Source organism: Mus musculus, chromosome 2 (assembly GCF_000001635.26).
Source record: "Mus musculus strain C57BL/6J chromosome 2, GRCm38.p6 C57BL/6J".
Classification (NCBI taxonomy): domain Eukaryota; kingdom Metazoa; phylum Chordata; class Mammalia; order Rodentia; family Muridae; genus Mus; species Mus musculus.
This window is the reverse complement of record NC_000068.7, coordinates 10080523-10095766: the sequence shown is the minus strand read 5'-3', so window position 1 is coordinate 10095766 and position 15244 is coordinate 10080523. Positions and strand designations below refer to the sequence as shown.

The window sequence follows — 15244 nt, the reverse complement described above, 5'->3', positions numbered from 1 at the left end:
GAAAATAGTGGGTTATTAACAGACATCAGTAAGCATGGAGAAATGGTGAGACCCACTCAGCAATCGCCGTACAGCACAGGCAGTTCCATAACAAACCGTGTTTTCTATGACAAAGGGCAAACACTGAGCCTCTTCACCTCCTGCAAGCCCGAGACCTGCCGATTCGGAAATGAAACCGAACGGCCCCACTCCATTCTTTTTTTTTTTTTTTAGATTTATTTATTATTATATCTAAGTACACTGTAGCTGTCTTCAGATGCACCAGAAGAGGGCGTCAGATCTCATTACGGGTGGTTGTGAGCCACCATGTGGTTGCTGGGATTTGAACTCAGGACCTTCGGAAGAGCAGTCGGTGCTCTTAACCACTGAGCCACCTCTCCAGCCCCCCACTCCATTCTTTTAAGGCAGTGTGCTGCATGTATTTCAAAATATCAATCTTCTTCATCCTCCAAGGGGAAAACTTGAATTTGCTCACTAATTGCTGGCGTCACCCTTAAACACAACCACAAACTGAGGGGGTGCCTCAGATTTGTCAGGGCGGGGAGCACGGTGGGTCCACAGTGCTGAGTTTTAGTTTCTCCATCTTTACTAGTCATTTGCTACTGTTGCACTGCTGGAGGAATCCACAGAGACCAACTTCTCGGAGGACTGTCTTAGTTGTTTGAGTGCACACCGGTTATACTGTGTTTTAGGACCAACCCTAGACACTGACATTTCTTTTAACTTGGCGGGGGTGGCAGGGAAGATGTAGAGGGTGGGTAGAAATAGTAAGAAAGGCACACAGAACAGGAGCAAGGGCTGTTCCCAGCTATGTCCTGTCACTGTGTTGTCTCCTCTCTAATCCTATGCGCCATCTTCCTTCCAGAGGCCTGCAGAAGGACTACAGGACGGATATCGTGTTTGGAACAGACGTTCCCTGCTGGTTTGTACACAACAGTGGGAAAGGTTTCATCGATGGACATTATAAGGATTATTTTGTGCCTCAGCTCTACAGCTTTCTCAAGCGGCCTTAATGGCTTATAGTTTTGGAAACTGTATGTGTATCCTTTTCTCCCTTGATACTTTTTGCAGTTACTCCCCCGTTTCAGCAACTCAAAATAAACGCAGATATTATAGTGGCCTAAAAGGCCTGCTAACCCACCGGAGAAAAATAAATATTTGCAAAAAAGGCTCAGGGATTTGTTTTCGGATGGTGTGTTAATCAGTAACCCAGAACCTGGTTGGTGAGTCAAGCGGCCAGTGAGGTCAAGTCCAGGAACTGGGCTATACTGTGAAACTCCACTTCCTGTTAAATGTCACCTCAGCACTGGGGATCACTTACTGTCACTTCACAGGAGGGTCAATTATGAGACTTTGGGTGAACACAGAAATAAACAGGGACCATTATGTCTTCATGGTTGCTTTATAATAGAGGTTAACACTGAGCTCCGTTGCAGGGATAGTATTGTCCACATGGGAGATATGTTTATGTGTAAAAACTGGGGTCACAGTTCTATAGAATAGTTCTATAAAAATCAACTCTGTACATGTAACTCAGGGGAAATAACTTTAATAGTTGGTATTTCAATATTCATCACCTGCAAGAGTAACTTTATCAGGAACTAACTGTTTGTATATAATCTCTCTTGAGACCAGAACTTTGGTGACTCATTTTCCATTTTAAATGAATAATCAATCTTGCATTTCGAAGAAGGAAATCAAGTTAATGGCAACAGTTGAAAAAAAACAAAACAAAACAAAACCCCAGCTTTCCCTGTAAGCAAGACTTCTTTAGAGGGTCCTAAGAACGGATAACTTGCTATTTAGTTAGACACAGTATGAACAATTGAGATCTCAGCCAGCTAACACAGAGCTGCTATTCGTGAGGCAGGCAAATTAACCATCTTTTTTGTCTCCTGTGTTCACAAGCTTGGCTCAAGTATCAATCACAGAGTTACCATGAAACCAATTAAATGTGCATTTTACCTTAAATGGTTGGCAACCTTATTTGAGAAAAATACATCTTAGTGGAGATTGTACCTTAGTCAGAAGTTTTTCAGTTTTTAAAACCATGTTTTAAAATGATTGTAAACTAAGTCAGCCTTCTTTAGGGTAAAAAACATAAATGCAAGAGGTTGGAGAGCTGGCTTAGCAGAGGGGCTCAGTTTCAGTTCCTAGAGCCCCCATGTCATCTCACAGGCATCTATAACTCTAGTTCTAGGGGATCTAATGCCCTCTTCTGACCTCTGCAGGCTTGTACACATGCTGTACACACACACACACACACACACACACACACACACACACACACACACACACAACCATAGTTCTTTTAAAAACTGTAAATAAAACCAAGCACGAACAGACTATATATATGCACATACACATGTATATACATGTATATATGCACATATACATACACACACACACATATATATATATATATATATACACAGACAAATATATATTCTTAACCTGACTGTCTGGTTCTGAAGCATGAACTCTGTAAATGACATCATGACCCCATGCATGATCTCACCACCTATGGACCACCAGTTAGATCCTACTAGATCTAATGTGGATTTTAGGGCAGTTCTTTCTCCAATACAGCCCAGAGAAACCAAAGGTTCGACACACATACAATTTATTTTCTGTGTATGGATATTTGGCCTACACCAATGTCTGGAGAGCGTGTCATGAAGTGCTCACAAAGGCCATAAGAGGGCAGTGGATCTGGGACTTGGGTTACAGATAGCTGTGAGCCACTGTGTAGGTGCTGGGAATTGAACACGGATTCTCTGGAAGAACAATCAGTGCTCTTAACTGCTGAGCCATCTCAACAGACTCTAAAGGACTTCTTAATAAAATAAAGTGACATCTCTTCGCTGGTCTTATTCCAGCAAAAGAAAAGTATTATAGCGGCTTGTCAGAACCCAGGTCAAGTTTGCCTGACTAGAAACAGATGCCACTGTGTCTTTAAGAATTGCTATTTTTCCCAAATTCTCTTTCACGACACTTTACAGTAGTATTCTTTAATGATGGTAAAAATCCATCAGGGAAACGGAACAAAGATAAAATAACAGTTATGACACTTAAAAAAAACATAGATTTTATTATAAATTTACCCAACTATTCACTAGTATTTAAATAGATGATTTTTTTTTTTTTAATACAAAACAAATCCCCTAACACAGTAGAGTTACACAGTGCCTTGGCTAACACCAATTTGATGCTTCACAGTTTCAATGTGTTGTTATCAAATTTTCAAACTCAAGCAAGTTTAGATATGTCTTCATATTGAATACCTTCAACTCTGCGTCCTTTCAAAGGTCCAGTTTCAATGACTATCGTGGCTGAAAAAGCCTTCTCATTGATGGATTCGAGAGTGCCTTCATTTCCTCTGTAGCCTCCATTTAAAACTAGAACCCTTTTCCCCGGGGCCGGAATGACTGTCTCTAAATGAGTCTGGTCCAGTTTCAGCCTGTCTCCAGAGTCAGTCATCTTTACCACAGCTGTGTACCTGTCAATCACTTCCTTAACGACCCCTTTCTTCTTGTGATATTTCTCCCCAAGCTTCTTCGTTATAATTTTCACAACGATCCCCGGCTGTAACCAGGCGTCTGTCCGTGCGGTCCTTTTCTTTTCCTCTTCGAGCTCCATGATCTCATCCAGGGCCGACTTCTTCTTCTTCGCAGGCTGGGCGGAGCTCTGTGAAGACTCTTTCCGTTTCCCGGATGCTGCGCTCCCCAGCAGCTTCAGTGCACTTGGTCCCAAAGAGCTTGACTTGGATGTTGTAGCTCCCGCTGAGCCACCCGCTCCTTTATTCAGATTGAACGTAACTTTTTCTTCCTCATTTTCTCGGCTAAGTTCTGTAAAAACAGGTGTCTCCTGCTCTTTCCCTTCCAGGCCTCTTCTCACCTGCTCCTCAATGAACTTGGCAGTTTTTTCTTCATCGTCCAGATCTTGCTTCTTCTTTTTTTCTAATTCCAGTTGCCGACGGATGGTTTCTGGGTCTCTGTCTATGTACTGAATGTACCAGCCTTTCGGTGTCTCATCCACTTTACACAAGCCTTAAAAACAAAAAAACCAGACAACAGCGTGACCGTCCAGATGCAGAGTAAAGTGCACAGGCGAAGCATTCCAGCTCTGCACACTATGCATGCAGTGACTCCCAACAGGATCTTGGTCCACACAGACCTGAGATGGACAGTGCTTACACAGCTACACCGAGTTAACAGTTATGAGACGCACAGGAAGTACTTTAGGAACAGCTGATGCGTCACCTAGTTACAGCGACGTTGCTGTCTGATGACTATTAAATGATCTGTTAACTTAGAATGAAGTAACACACTAAATAAGCAAAATATTGACACCAAGTTCCTGCCTTCCTAATTTCTCATCATATAAAGATTAGAAATGAGAGAAGAGCAAACTTGAACTCTAACCTCGTGAGAGAATGCGAAGAATTTCCTAAACAAGGACTATATCGCTGAGCAATGACGGTTCATGCTATAACCCTAACACTCAGGAGGCTGAAGCAGGAGGACATCTGTGAGTTCCAGGTCAACTTGGGATACATTCTAGAGTAGCTTACAGTGTGAGCTACCGTCTCAATAAATGAAGGAAGAAAGGAAGGATGAACATGAAGATAAGAAAATGTAGAAAGTTATTAGCAGTAATAACTTTTTACAATAATAATAACTTAAATAATTGTTATTACTTTAATTTGTGCATGTGTGGTACACATGTGCATGTGTGGTGCAGTGTGTGTATGTGTGTGATGTATACATGTGCTTGTGTGGAAGCTGGACATTTTTAGGAATCTGCAAAGTGTGCCCTAAGGATCAATTTCAGGCCATCAGACTGCTAATAGTTCTTAAACCTGATGCAAACATTATGGTTTGGATACAAACCGTTTCCCAGAGCTCATGTGCTGAGAGCTTGGTCTCCAGGCATTGTGAAGTGACTGGATCTGGAGACCCTGACTCCATCAGTGAATTAATCCATCCATGGACTCCGAGTCCGACAGCACTGTGGGAGGTGGCAGAGACTAGCGGGTGGGTCCTGGCAGGAGGGAAGAGGCCCGCCCTGGGCCCTGCTCTGGAAGGGCGCGTCTCCCCCCAGCCCCTGGCCTCTCGGCCTCACTGCGTGGTTTGCCCCGTCATGTGCTCCCCGCCATGGTGTTCTCCCTCACTACAGCCGAGAAGCACGAGCGTTATAAGTCGCAGTGCAGCCTGGGCTGTGTAAGACCCTGCTTCAAAAGGAAACAAAACGACCGAAGTGGCACCTGAGGGACTGTAAGGCCTCCTACCTTTCTGATTGCCCTACATATCCTCTTCTCATAAAGTCAGACAGAGACTGAAAATGACGGCTCCCCTAGAAACGGAGCCACGGACCACCAGCTCCTGTCCGCGCTCTTCTTACCCTCTCTGCCCAGCCACTTGGTAAAGTCGGTCAGTGTCTCCCACTGGGTAGCGTTCATGTGGATGTGCTCTCGGTGGCTGATGTATTCATTGTAGACAATGTTGTTGTGGACCCTTTTAGTGCCTGAAACAAAATGTGACACCGTTGAGCCTGAAAAAACCCACACAATTATGAAATTATTATTTCCATAATATTTAAGATGGCTACCAAAGCGTCGCCTCAGAAGTTCCAGAAAGTCATTTCGGAATTCCCTAGTGAAGAAAGAAAGAGAGAGAGAGCCATTAAGGTACTTGCAATAAATATACTGTGCCATCTTCCTGAAGTTTGAACAATCACAAACTTTAGTGACCAATAGTCTCACCAATCACCCATACTGCCATGTGCCACAAACCTTAAAAGTAAACAGAGAAAGATCTGCGAAGATTGGCTTTCAAAGGGAAGTTGTAAGTCAGCTTGGAGTTGAGATGTTTGGCCTCAGCAAAGCTAGCACGTGTCCTTAGAAAGGACCCATCACAGGGTCCCTGTGCTGACGACTCCAGCAAAACAATACCACTCTGTCCAGGTGGCCAAAAGACATCTTAACCTAAGCGGTTCCAGTAAAGGCAACGGAAAAGGCAGAAGACATCAGAAACAGATTTGAGGGCACTGCCAGGTGATTTTAATATGGACAGTAGGCTATAATTCAAAGGTCAAAATGGAAGGCCGTTCCCAGCTGACACAGTCATGAGCACAGGGTGTGTTTGAGACACGACACAACCCACTTAGGCTGCATTCTGAGAAGACAGTGATGAGGATGTGGAGGAAGAACTGCACGAGAGAGAAGGGGTGCCTGGAAGATGAGGCCAAAGTATTGAATCATCTTGAATGTCACGTTATATAGATCTAGTTTTATGCAAGCACTAGGAAAACATTCAAACTTAGTTTGAAAATTAATAAATTAAAATCTGTAATTTGAAAGACGATCATGTATTATCCTGTCCTAAAGAAAAACAGAGGGGCTAAAGATACAGTTTAGCTCCTTGTGAGGACCCAGGTTTTATTCCCAGCAACCACACGGCTACTCACAACTGTCTTTGACTGCAGTCCCAGGGGATTCAACACCCTCTTCTAGTCTCCATACAGGCAAAACACATATACACATAGAAGAAGTAATTTTTAAAGAAAAATGAAATCATAATATTTGCAAGAAAAAAATATAGAAAAAAATCATGATGTTAAGAAAAGCCGATCATAAAGACAAATATGTTTTCTCTCATATGTGAAACCTATATTTAAAGGGGTATGTATGTGTGTGTGTGTGTGTGTGTGTGTCTGTGTGTGTGTGTGTGTGAGAGAGAAAGAGAGAGAGAGAGAGATAAAGCCACAAAGGAAGGGAGAGGAAAAGGAAGCTAATAGAATACAGGTGACAACGTAAGAGTAGATTATTACTTGGGGGTGGAAGGGAGGAGACAAGCAGTGGAGGGAGGGAGGGAAGGAGGGAGGGAAGGAGGGAGGGAAGGAGGGAGGGAAGGCCAGTAGGCAATTATGAATTATGAGTAGAATAACACATTTGAAAATGCCATGATGAAACCCATTACTTTACATGCTATCTTAAAAAAATGTAATCTATACACAAAACATGTACAAAACAGGAAAGAGATGGAAGGATGGAAGGGAGGGAGGAAGGGAGGGAGGGAGAAAACCACGGAGAGCAGCAAGGCACAGTGACTTTCAAGTTAGGTTCCCAAGCCAGCTACACACCATCACCCAGGAACGTCAGAGAATGTCACAGAAACGTAAAACCTACAGCCCCAAGGCAAGAGTTAAAAGGATGTGACCTATGGTGACTTGTGACTTAAGGTGACTGTGGGAGGACACCGACAGATCAGAGAATCATCCTGAAGAACTTTCTGGTAACCAAGGAGCTAAAAGAAAGAAGCAGAAGTAAGACTGCCATGAAAGAAAGCACAGAGAAAAGTATGTCAGTGAGGAGTTACAAGTGTGATCCATTCAGACAGACCACAGAAGATGAAGACGGGAAAAGCCATAGTGACTTCAAGGGACAGAAGGGCAGCCTCCAGCAAACAGTGGCATGAACAGGAGGGAGAAAGGAGAGAAAGCCAGGAAGTGCCCAGCACTTGCCAGTGTTCTTTACCAGCGCATGGCTTGAGCATACAGTGGTATTCACGACGGTTTTAGGTAAGTCACAGACTAATTTTACATTTGTCATTGTGGTCTTTGAGAGATTAAAAGCAATGAAAGGAAAACAGGCTTCATGGCAGACATCTGTCATTCCACCACTGGGAAGGCCCAGACAAGGACTAACCTGAATCTGAGACTAGCCTGTACTACTAGTGAGTGCCAAGTCAGCCAGGACTATGTAACAGGACCCTGCTTCAAAACACAAATGAATGAATAAGTGAGTGAATAAATGAATAATATTTTCAAGATGGAAGGTAAACCCACCAGCGCTTAGCATCCAAAGCAAGGTCATGGGTAGTGGGTGACCTCAAACCATCCAACAATGGATGTACTCTGTAACCCCATGCCAATAACCGGAAAACTCAAAGGAGCTTTATCTAGACTGACCCATGGAGCAGTAAAACTTGCTGGCTGTATTCCACCCGAGCCTTCAATGCCACCTGGCTAACACTGTGACAGAGTGAAGGTTGCAGATGACCCGCTGCCACTGTGCTCACAGCTGCTGTGAGGAAACCACCCATACAACCGAGCTGGGAGGTGAACTACTCTCATGAGGCATAGCAGAGCAAAGGGCACAGAAGCTCCCATTATTCCGAACTAGGCATTTGGCATACATTTTCTCAAAATGAAAGTAAGACTCTCGTGCTAGTCATGTAAGAACAGGCACTGTGTGGTCAAACACAGGATTGGGCTTCTGAGTCACGATTAGAAATGTGGCAAGTAGAACCTGCCAGCTTGAGCTCAGCGTACTTCTCAACCCAAGGTCTGTCTGACAGCATCTGTACTGCTATTAATGAGCATGATCAGATGACACTGCACAATAAATGAGGTCACTACTGCAAAGGGAGGTTTTTGTAACTCAGTCACTCAGTATTTTTCAACAGGCCAAGATGCCTTCATTACAAGACCTTTTGGATGTACAAGATCCACCCAAAAAGTAGAGCAGTGGATTTTGATTCAACAGCACATACATGCTCGCTGTCCTGGTACAGCCTCAGTATAATGACTACTCCAAGGACTCTGCACACACCGCCTCAGTGCAGTGTCTTTGGGAAGACCCTTAGAGTGCTTTCCTCGTCTGACAACCCAAACATGCTAAGGCTGAGCCTCCTTTATCGTCCTCACACAGTATTTTGTAAATGTGCAAGGAAAGGTGAGGATCCAGTTGTCTTTTAAGTGAGATACTGAAGACATTTGTAAAAATGTAAAATATGTTTCAAATTTGTATTTGAAATATAGTATGTTGCTTTGGTTTGGTTTTTCTATTAAAAATTTCAGCCAAGTATGGTGGAACACAGCTATAATTCCAGCATTTGTAAGACTGAAGCAAGAGGATTTTAAGTTCCACACTATGCTTGGGTGCACAGTAAGACTCTGTCTTAAATCAAGAAAAGAGAAGGGAGTGTGGGGAAGGCTGGAGAGATGGCTCACTGTTTAAGAGCACTGACTGCTTTTCCAGAGGGCCTGAGTTCAATTCCCAGCAGTCATATGGTGACTGACAACCATCTGCAATGGGATCTGATGGCCTCTTCTGGTGTGTCTGAAGACAGCTCCAGTGTACAGTCTAGCTAGTGGCGTGCCTGTCTCTGTTCCTGAGCACTGGGATTGAGGGCTAATCGCCATACCTGTTTGTTTGGCTGCTCTGTGGATGCTAGGGATTGAAACTCTAGTCCTCAAATGGGGTTGGCAAGCACTTTATTCAAGGAGTCTTCTCCCAAGTCCCCATTTTATTTGAACATAGGGTAAGCATACTGGTATTTTTAAATGGGCTAATAAATAATATTTGTAATTTTTTTCAGATTTAATTTGAAATGTTGACACATATAACCCATAGAAACAAAAGCTCTTTGACATCTTTAATCACATGTATAAAGTGTTCCTCAGAAAAGATCTAGAAGTTAGTTAAAAAAAAAAAAGACTAGTATTGCTATTAATAATCAGAAAAGCTTTATTAGAACTAGCCATGCTTCTGAGCCCTTTAAAAGTATTACGTCACTGAATCTTTTCCCAGGAGCACAAGAGTTGAGTGAGGGGCCACTCGAGTGCCATCATACCCATGACATACCTAGAGCACAGGGAAACGCAGGGCGCGCATCCCAACGTGCTTCCCTAAAGCCCCTAGGTGGGGAGAGCTTTGAGGCTAGGCAGAGCTGAAGTGAAAAAAAGTTCTAAGATACGCTGCTAACAATGTCACACTGTGGTTAATTTCAAAAGAAGATAAAGACCAAGCACAATGATGAGCCTACAGCCAACTCAACACACAAGGGACAACGCTCTACAATGCATACAATATTGAACACTTCCATTACATGCCCACTTAGTAACCTTACAAGGTAAGGATGTCTTTGAATTACTTACTCTGAAAAATAATCCATAAACTGCTGAGGGTTTTCTGAAGCCAGCAACAGTTGTCTTTGATGAGATTCAGACATACAGTGACACTTAAAGCCATTCTACAAAAGATGTTAAAGAGGGAGTTAAATTCTAATCTACAGTATCACCGACCCCCCTACACACAATAGTCGATTAAGCCCTGCAAATGGGTTAATGATAAATTCTTCTCTTGGGAGTTTTGTGCACATGTGTGCCTATGTACTGCCATGTGCAGTGTCTGAAGGGGACAGGCTACATGTCTGGAGTCACTGGAACTGAAGACAGTGACAGACAGCAGTGATGCTGGGAATAGAACCTGGGTGCTCTGGAAGAACAGCTAGAGCTCTCAGCCATCTCTCCAGTCTTGATAAATGAATTTTACTAAGTCAAATCACTCTAATCACACTCTATGTGAGCATATGACAGGTGGGTGTGGGGTAGTGAAAGGCAGCCTACTTTGGTTGAATAAGGCTTGCTCTGGTGACCCAGTAGAAAACTCTACAAGGGACAGAAAAGTGAGTCACGTTCCCAGAGACAGGTGCCTGACACCACAGAGCCCCCAACTTCATAATTCTGTGACTAACAGTCCTGCAGATAAAGCCCCGAGCTCCTGGCATTTGGGTTGACTCCTCCCACAGGGCCTCCTTTTTGTTCTCAGCTCTTCAGAGGTGTTTGGTGGTGTCTGGGATGCCCGAGACTGAGAACCTGTTATCTCTGGCCTCTGTGAGGTCCAGAGACCTAGGACTGCCCTTGTCCACGCCCCCAAGGGCTGGGGTCCGTGGCTTCCCACAGCCAGACACCCAAGTAGCAGTGTGGAAAGCGTGCGGCACTCCTCTGTGTCTGCCTGCCCAGAGCAAAGGAACTCTGGCGGGACTTGGGTTTTCTCCCACTCCCTTTATTCCCCCATGCAGGTGGGTATGTATGTAAGCGTGCAGGTATGTATGTATCTGTGAGTGTGGGCACATGCAGGTATGAGTATATGTAGGTGTGTATGTGCATGCATGAGAGTATGTGCCTGTGAGTGAGTGTGTGTAGATGTGAGTGTGTGTGTGTGTGTGTGTGTGTGTGTGTGAGGTGGGAGTCAGGAGTGCTCCTGCCACTGTCCAGCTACTTCTTTGGTGATGGAGCTCCCAGGTTTAGGAAGACTGGCTGGTAAGCGAGCTCCAGGGCTCCTTCTGCCTCTGTCTTCCTTAACTCGTTTTGCTGGTGATCCAAATGTAGGTCCTCACGATATCGTGAGAAATACTGGACTGACTTGAGTACAGCTTCACTTTTAAGTTTGCTGTTCACAGAACTGAATCTTGCAACCCAGTCAAATACAGAACATTCAAGGTCAAGAGACTGAAGGTGATGTGTGGGATAGGGTGGGGACGACCATGTAGACTGCTCAACCCACTGAGTACCAGAGAGCTTGGCAGGGCAAAACAAGCACAAAGGGTCTGTCTTAGTTAGGGTTGTACTACTGTGAACAGACACCATGACCAAGGCAACTCTTACAAGCACATTTAACTGATACTGGCTTACAGGTTCAAAGATTCAGTCCATTATCATCAAGGTGGGAGCATGGCAGCATCCAGGCAGGCATGATGCAGGAGGCGCTCAGAGTTCTACATCTTGTTCCAAAGGCAAACAGAAGACTAGCTTCCAGGCAACTAGGTGAGGGTCTTAAGGCCTATGCCCACAGTGTCATACCCAGTCCAACAAAGCCACATCTCCAAATATGGCCACTCCCTGAGCCAAGCATATTGAAATCACTACAGGGTCATAGCCGAGTTCTCACTGCAGATATTCTTTTCACTTGTTTCCTTCTACTTTAGCTTTTAGTGCCCCTTGCCTAGATGCTATTAAATATATTATAGCCATACTTTTAAAGATTGCTTTAAATAAAAGCACGCTGGGGCTAGAGATAGTTAAGTGGTGAGGAGAACAGGCTGCTCTTGCAAAGGAGCTCGGTACCCAGCACCTACATCAGGATGCTCGCAAATGCCTAGGACACCAACCTCAAGGATCCAGCACCTCTTCACACACACACAGACATAAAAACTTAGCAACAACATATGTCTTGGTACAGTTCTTCTACCTGTATTTGAAGCTAAAATTTCAATAGTACATATGAAGTAGAAATGAAAAATTTACCCTATATAATTCAACACCCCCCCCCACACACACACACACATAGACACACTTACACTCTTCTGGCTTCCATGGGCGAGCAAGTGTGCACACACAACCAGACACTCTGGCACACATATTAAACGTAACCAGCCTTCCTGCCTAAGCACTGCCTCAGAGAGGCCGGCCAATGCCGCATAGCTGTGAACTGCACCCTCATGGTGGTGAATGGTTTCCTTCTGCCTTCTTTCTCTAGTTCTTGTAATTCTGAAAGTTAGTTAGGCTCAGGGTACACATTTTGGGAAAGATCAATTAATGAGTGGTCCCATGTTTCATCCTGTGCCATGGAAGGAAATCCTCAGGGTCTCACAGTGCTAAGATTCATGAAAAACGTTAAAGGTTGTCGGGCGTGGTGGTGCACGCCTTTAATCCCAGCACTCGGGAGGCAGAGGCAGGCGGATTTCTGAGTTCGAGCCCAGCCTGGTCTACAGAGTGAGTTCCAGGACAGCCAGGGCTACTTAGAGAAACCCTGTCTCAAAAAAAACCAAACAAACAAACAAACAAAAAAAAAAACCAAAAAACCAAAAAAATGTTAAAGGTTACAAAGCAATATTGAAAAAGGACTCTGTCCTGGGAGTTAGAAGGAAACTAGCAAGAGGGGGAAAATAGTTGAAAAACACTTTTTAAACCAGGAAGTAATGAGGTGGACATGGGGGCATAAGCCTTAAACTGCAGCGTCAGGTCTGAAACTTGAGACTTCCTGTCTCTGTCTGTGAAGTGCAGTGATTTCAGGTGTGTGCCACCACATCTGTCACCCATTCCACCATCCTCAAATGTTCTTCTGAACATAAGTTCTCATGAGAAGAGGACACATGAGCAGGTCTGTTTATTGTGTTTTCTTGGTAGGGATGCTGATTCTGGCTGGCTGGCCTCAGGTACATTCCCTGCCTTCCCTACTCAAGGGAAGGAGGGCGTGGCTCTTACATGTTCCCTTTTCTGTCCCCATCTTGAAATACTGGGAAAACTGACAGGAAGGAAGGCCAGAGCCATGATATCCCCTCCACCCCTTCCAATCCATTAGGTTTCTAGAATTGAATAATATTTTGGTTTCATTTTGATCCATATTTTAATTTATGAAAAGCAATACTGGTCTTTGATACCAAATTTCTTTTAAAGTAAAACTTGATCATTTCTTTCAGGCAGTGCACAAATTAGGCAAAAATTGTAGATGGTCCATGGATAACTAAAAGGTTAAGAACTGAGCTGAGGCTGGTGAGATGGCTCAGCGGTTAAGAGCATCGACTGCTCTTGCTAAGGTCCTGAGTTCAAGTCCCAGCAACCACATGGTGGCTCACAACCATCTGTAATGAGATCTGACGCCCTCTTCTGGAGTGTCTGAAGACAGCTACAGTGTACTTACATATAATAAATAAACAAATATTTAAAAAAAAAAAAAGAACTGAGCTGAGTGGTGATGGAGCACACCATTAATCCCAGCATTTGGAAGGTCGAGGCCAGCCTGGTCTACAGAGAGAGTTCCATGACAGCCAGGGCTACACTGAGAAACCCTATCGCAAAAAACAAAAGAAACAATAAATAAGAAAGAAATGAGTGTAAGTAAGTCAGAGTTTTGAAGCTGGACAATGGCGTTGCACACCTTTAGTCCCAGCACTAAAAAGGCAGAGACAGATATCTATGAGTTCAAAACCAGCCTGGGCCTGGTTCACTGAGCAAGTTCCAGGACAGCCAGGGCCACACAGAGAAACCCTGTCTTAGAAAAACAATAACATGCACAGAGTTTTGCAATCCAGTCAGTGGCAGTGGGACTGGGTTCAGTCTGTGATGACTTACTAAGAAGGTGGCATAAGGTCAGTAAGATGGCTCAGTGGCTAAAGGCGCTTGGTGCCAGATGTGACAACATGACTTCAATCCCAGGACCCTCAAGCTGGAAGGAAATAACCATTTACATGTGGCCCTTTGATCTCCGTATGGATGTATCTGTTTGGTGCAGCATGCACACATGCATAAACACATACACCAAAATAAGATAACAGAAATATGACGCAGTGCATGAGGGCTCAGTGGTAGAGCATTTGCCAGGCATACATAAGACATTAAACAAAACTTGTAGCACTGCTTAATAAACAACCTCTCTGGTCCCCATCGCCACCACAAGACTACCAAGAAAGTATTAATATAAAGTAGGGTGGTGTATATCTCTGATATCAACCAGCACTTGGGAAGCAGAGGCAGGTCTATCTCGTTTTTTGGCCAGCCTGGTGAGGTCCAGACCAGCCAAAGTTACATACTGAGATACTGTCTCTAAAACAAAAATATGTATCAGATAATGTACAAGAATTTTTATTAGTTCTGTTATATTGGTGGCATTTTGGCATTAATTGAAAAGATAATACGATTACTTGTTATGTTGATTACACAATTAAGTCTTCAAGGGTGAAGGTATACTGATATTCATATATTTATATAATTTACTATATGATGTAAGCAAATATGGAAAAACACTTAGCGGTCACTCCTAGGTGCGATGGACTGCACGCCTGTACCTTTGGGAACCCACATACTGAAACTATAGGATAGCAGTAGCAAGTCGGGAATGAAGCATTTATGTCATGGAGAGTTCTTCTCTCCATGAAAAAACTCGGCGACAATCTTGCCGGTGGGTACAACTATTACCTCTACTTTACCAGTAGTGGCCAAGCCCATGTCACTATTAAGCGGAGCAACTTGAGTTCCTCGTCTTGACCGACCGACCCCACCAGGGAAGTCTAAATGTAAAACCTCAGTGCTCAGCCTAGCGATTGTAAGCGATCAGTGAGTGCTTGTCTGCGACCACTTCTCGTGGAGCTGGAGGGCTTCGCGCCGAGCTGGGGAAGACTGCGCCGGAGAGGGCTCCAAGCCGAGGGAGGGGTCGCGGCCAGCCTGAGTCACTTACCTCGTCGCGGCATTGCTTTTGGCACATCTGGCAGTACCAGCGAAGCTTCTGGAGCCCTTTGGACTTAATTCTATTGGCGATGGCCTTGGGGCTCAGAAAATCCGACTTGCCCATGGCGACCCTGAGCGCTACAACTACAAAGCGGTCGGAAGCGGAACTGGCTCAGCGCGGGGACAGGCGGGACCGAAATTGACAGCAGGAAATGGGTGGGGCCAGGGAACT

At 44.3% G+C, this 15244-nt stretch overlaps 2 protein-coding genes across 3 annotated transcripts in view; one reads left to right on the top strand and one right to left on the bottom strand.

Annotated features, from left to right (window-relative positions):
* The window catches only part of Itih2 (inter-alpha trypsin inhibitor, heavy chain 2), a 36093-nt gene extending 34917 nt beyond the window's left edge, over positions 1-1176 (top strand). Inside the window, exon 21 of the mRNA NM_010582.3 lies at positions 866-1176. Coding sequence (NP_034712.2) covers positions 866-1013 — 148 coding nt within the window. The 3' untranslated portion in view covers positions 1014-1176. The remainder of the gene's footprint in view (positions 1-865) is intronic.
* Positions 1177-3065: 1889 nt separating this feature from the next.
* Positions 3066-15216, bottom strand: Kin (Kin17 DNA and RNA binding protein). 2 transcript variants are annotated; one of them, NM_025280.2, is made up of 5 exons: positions 15023-15155; positions 9943-10037; positions 5611-5654; positions 5404-5526; positions 3066-4049 (listed from the first exon to the last, which is right to left on the bottom strand). In NM_025280.2, the coding sequence occupies exons 1-5, from the start codon at positions 15134-15136 to the stop codon at positions 3250-3252; spliced, it is 1176 nt and encodes a 391-aa protein (NP_079556.1). In that variant the 5' UTR covers positions 15137-15155; the 3' UTR covers positions 3066-3249. The 2 variants fall into 2 exon arrangements, with proteins under 2 accessions (NP_079556.1, XP_006497429.1); XM_006497366.4 differs by lacking the exon at positions 5611-5654 and having other exon boundaries at positions 15023-15216.
* Between the last annotated feature and the right edge of the window lie 28 nt (positions 15217-15244).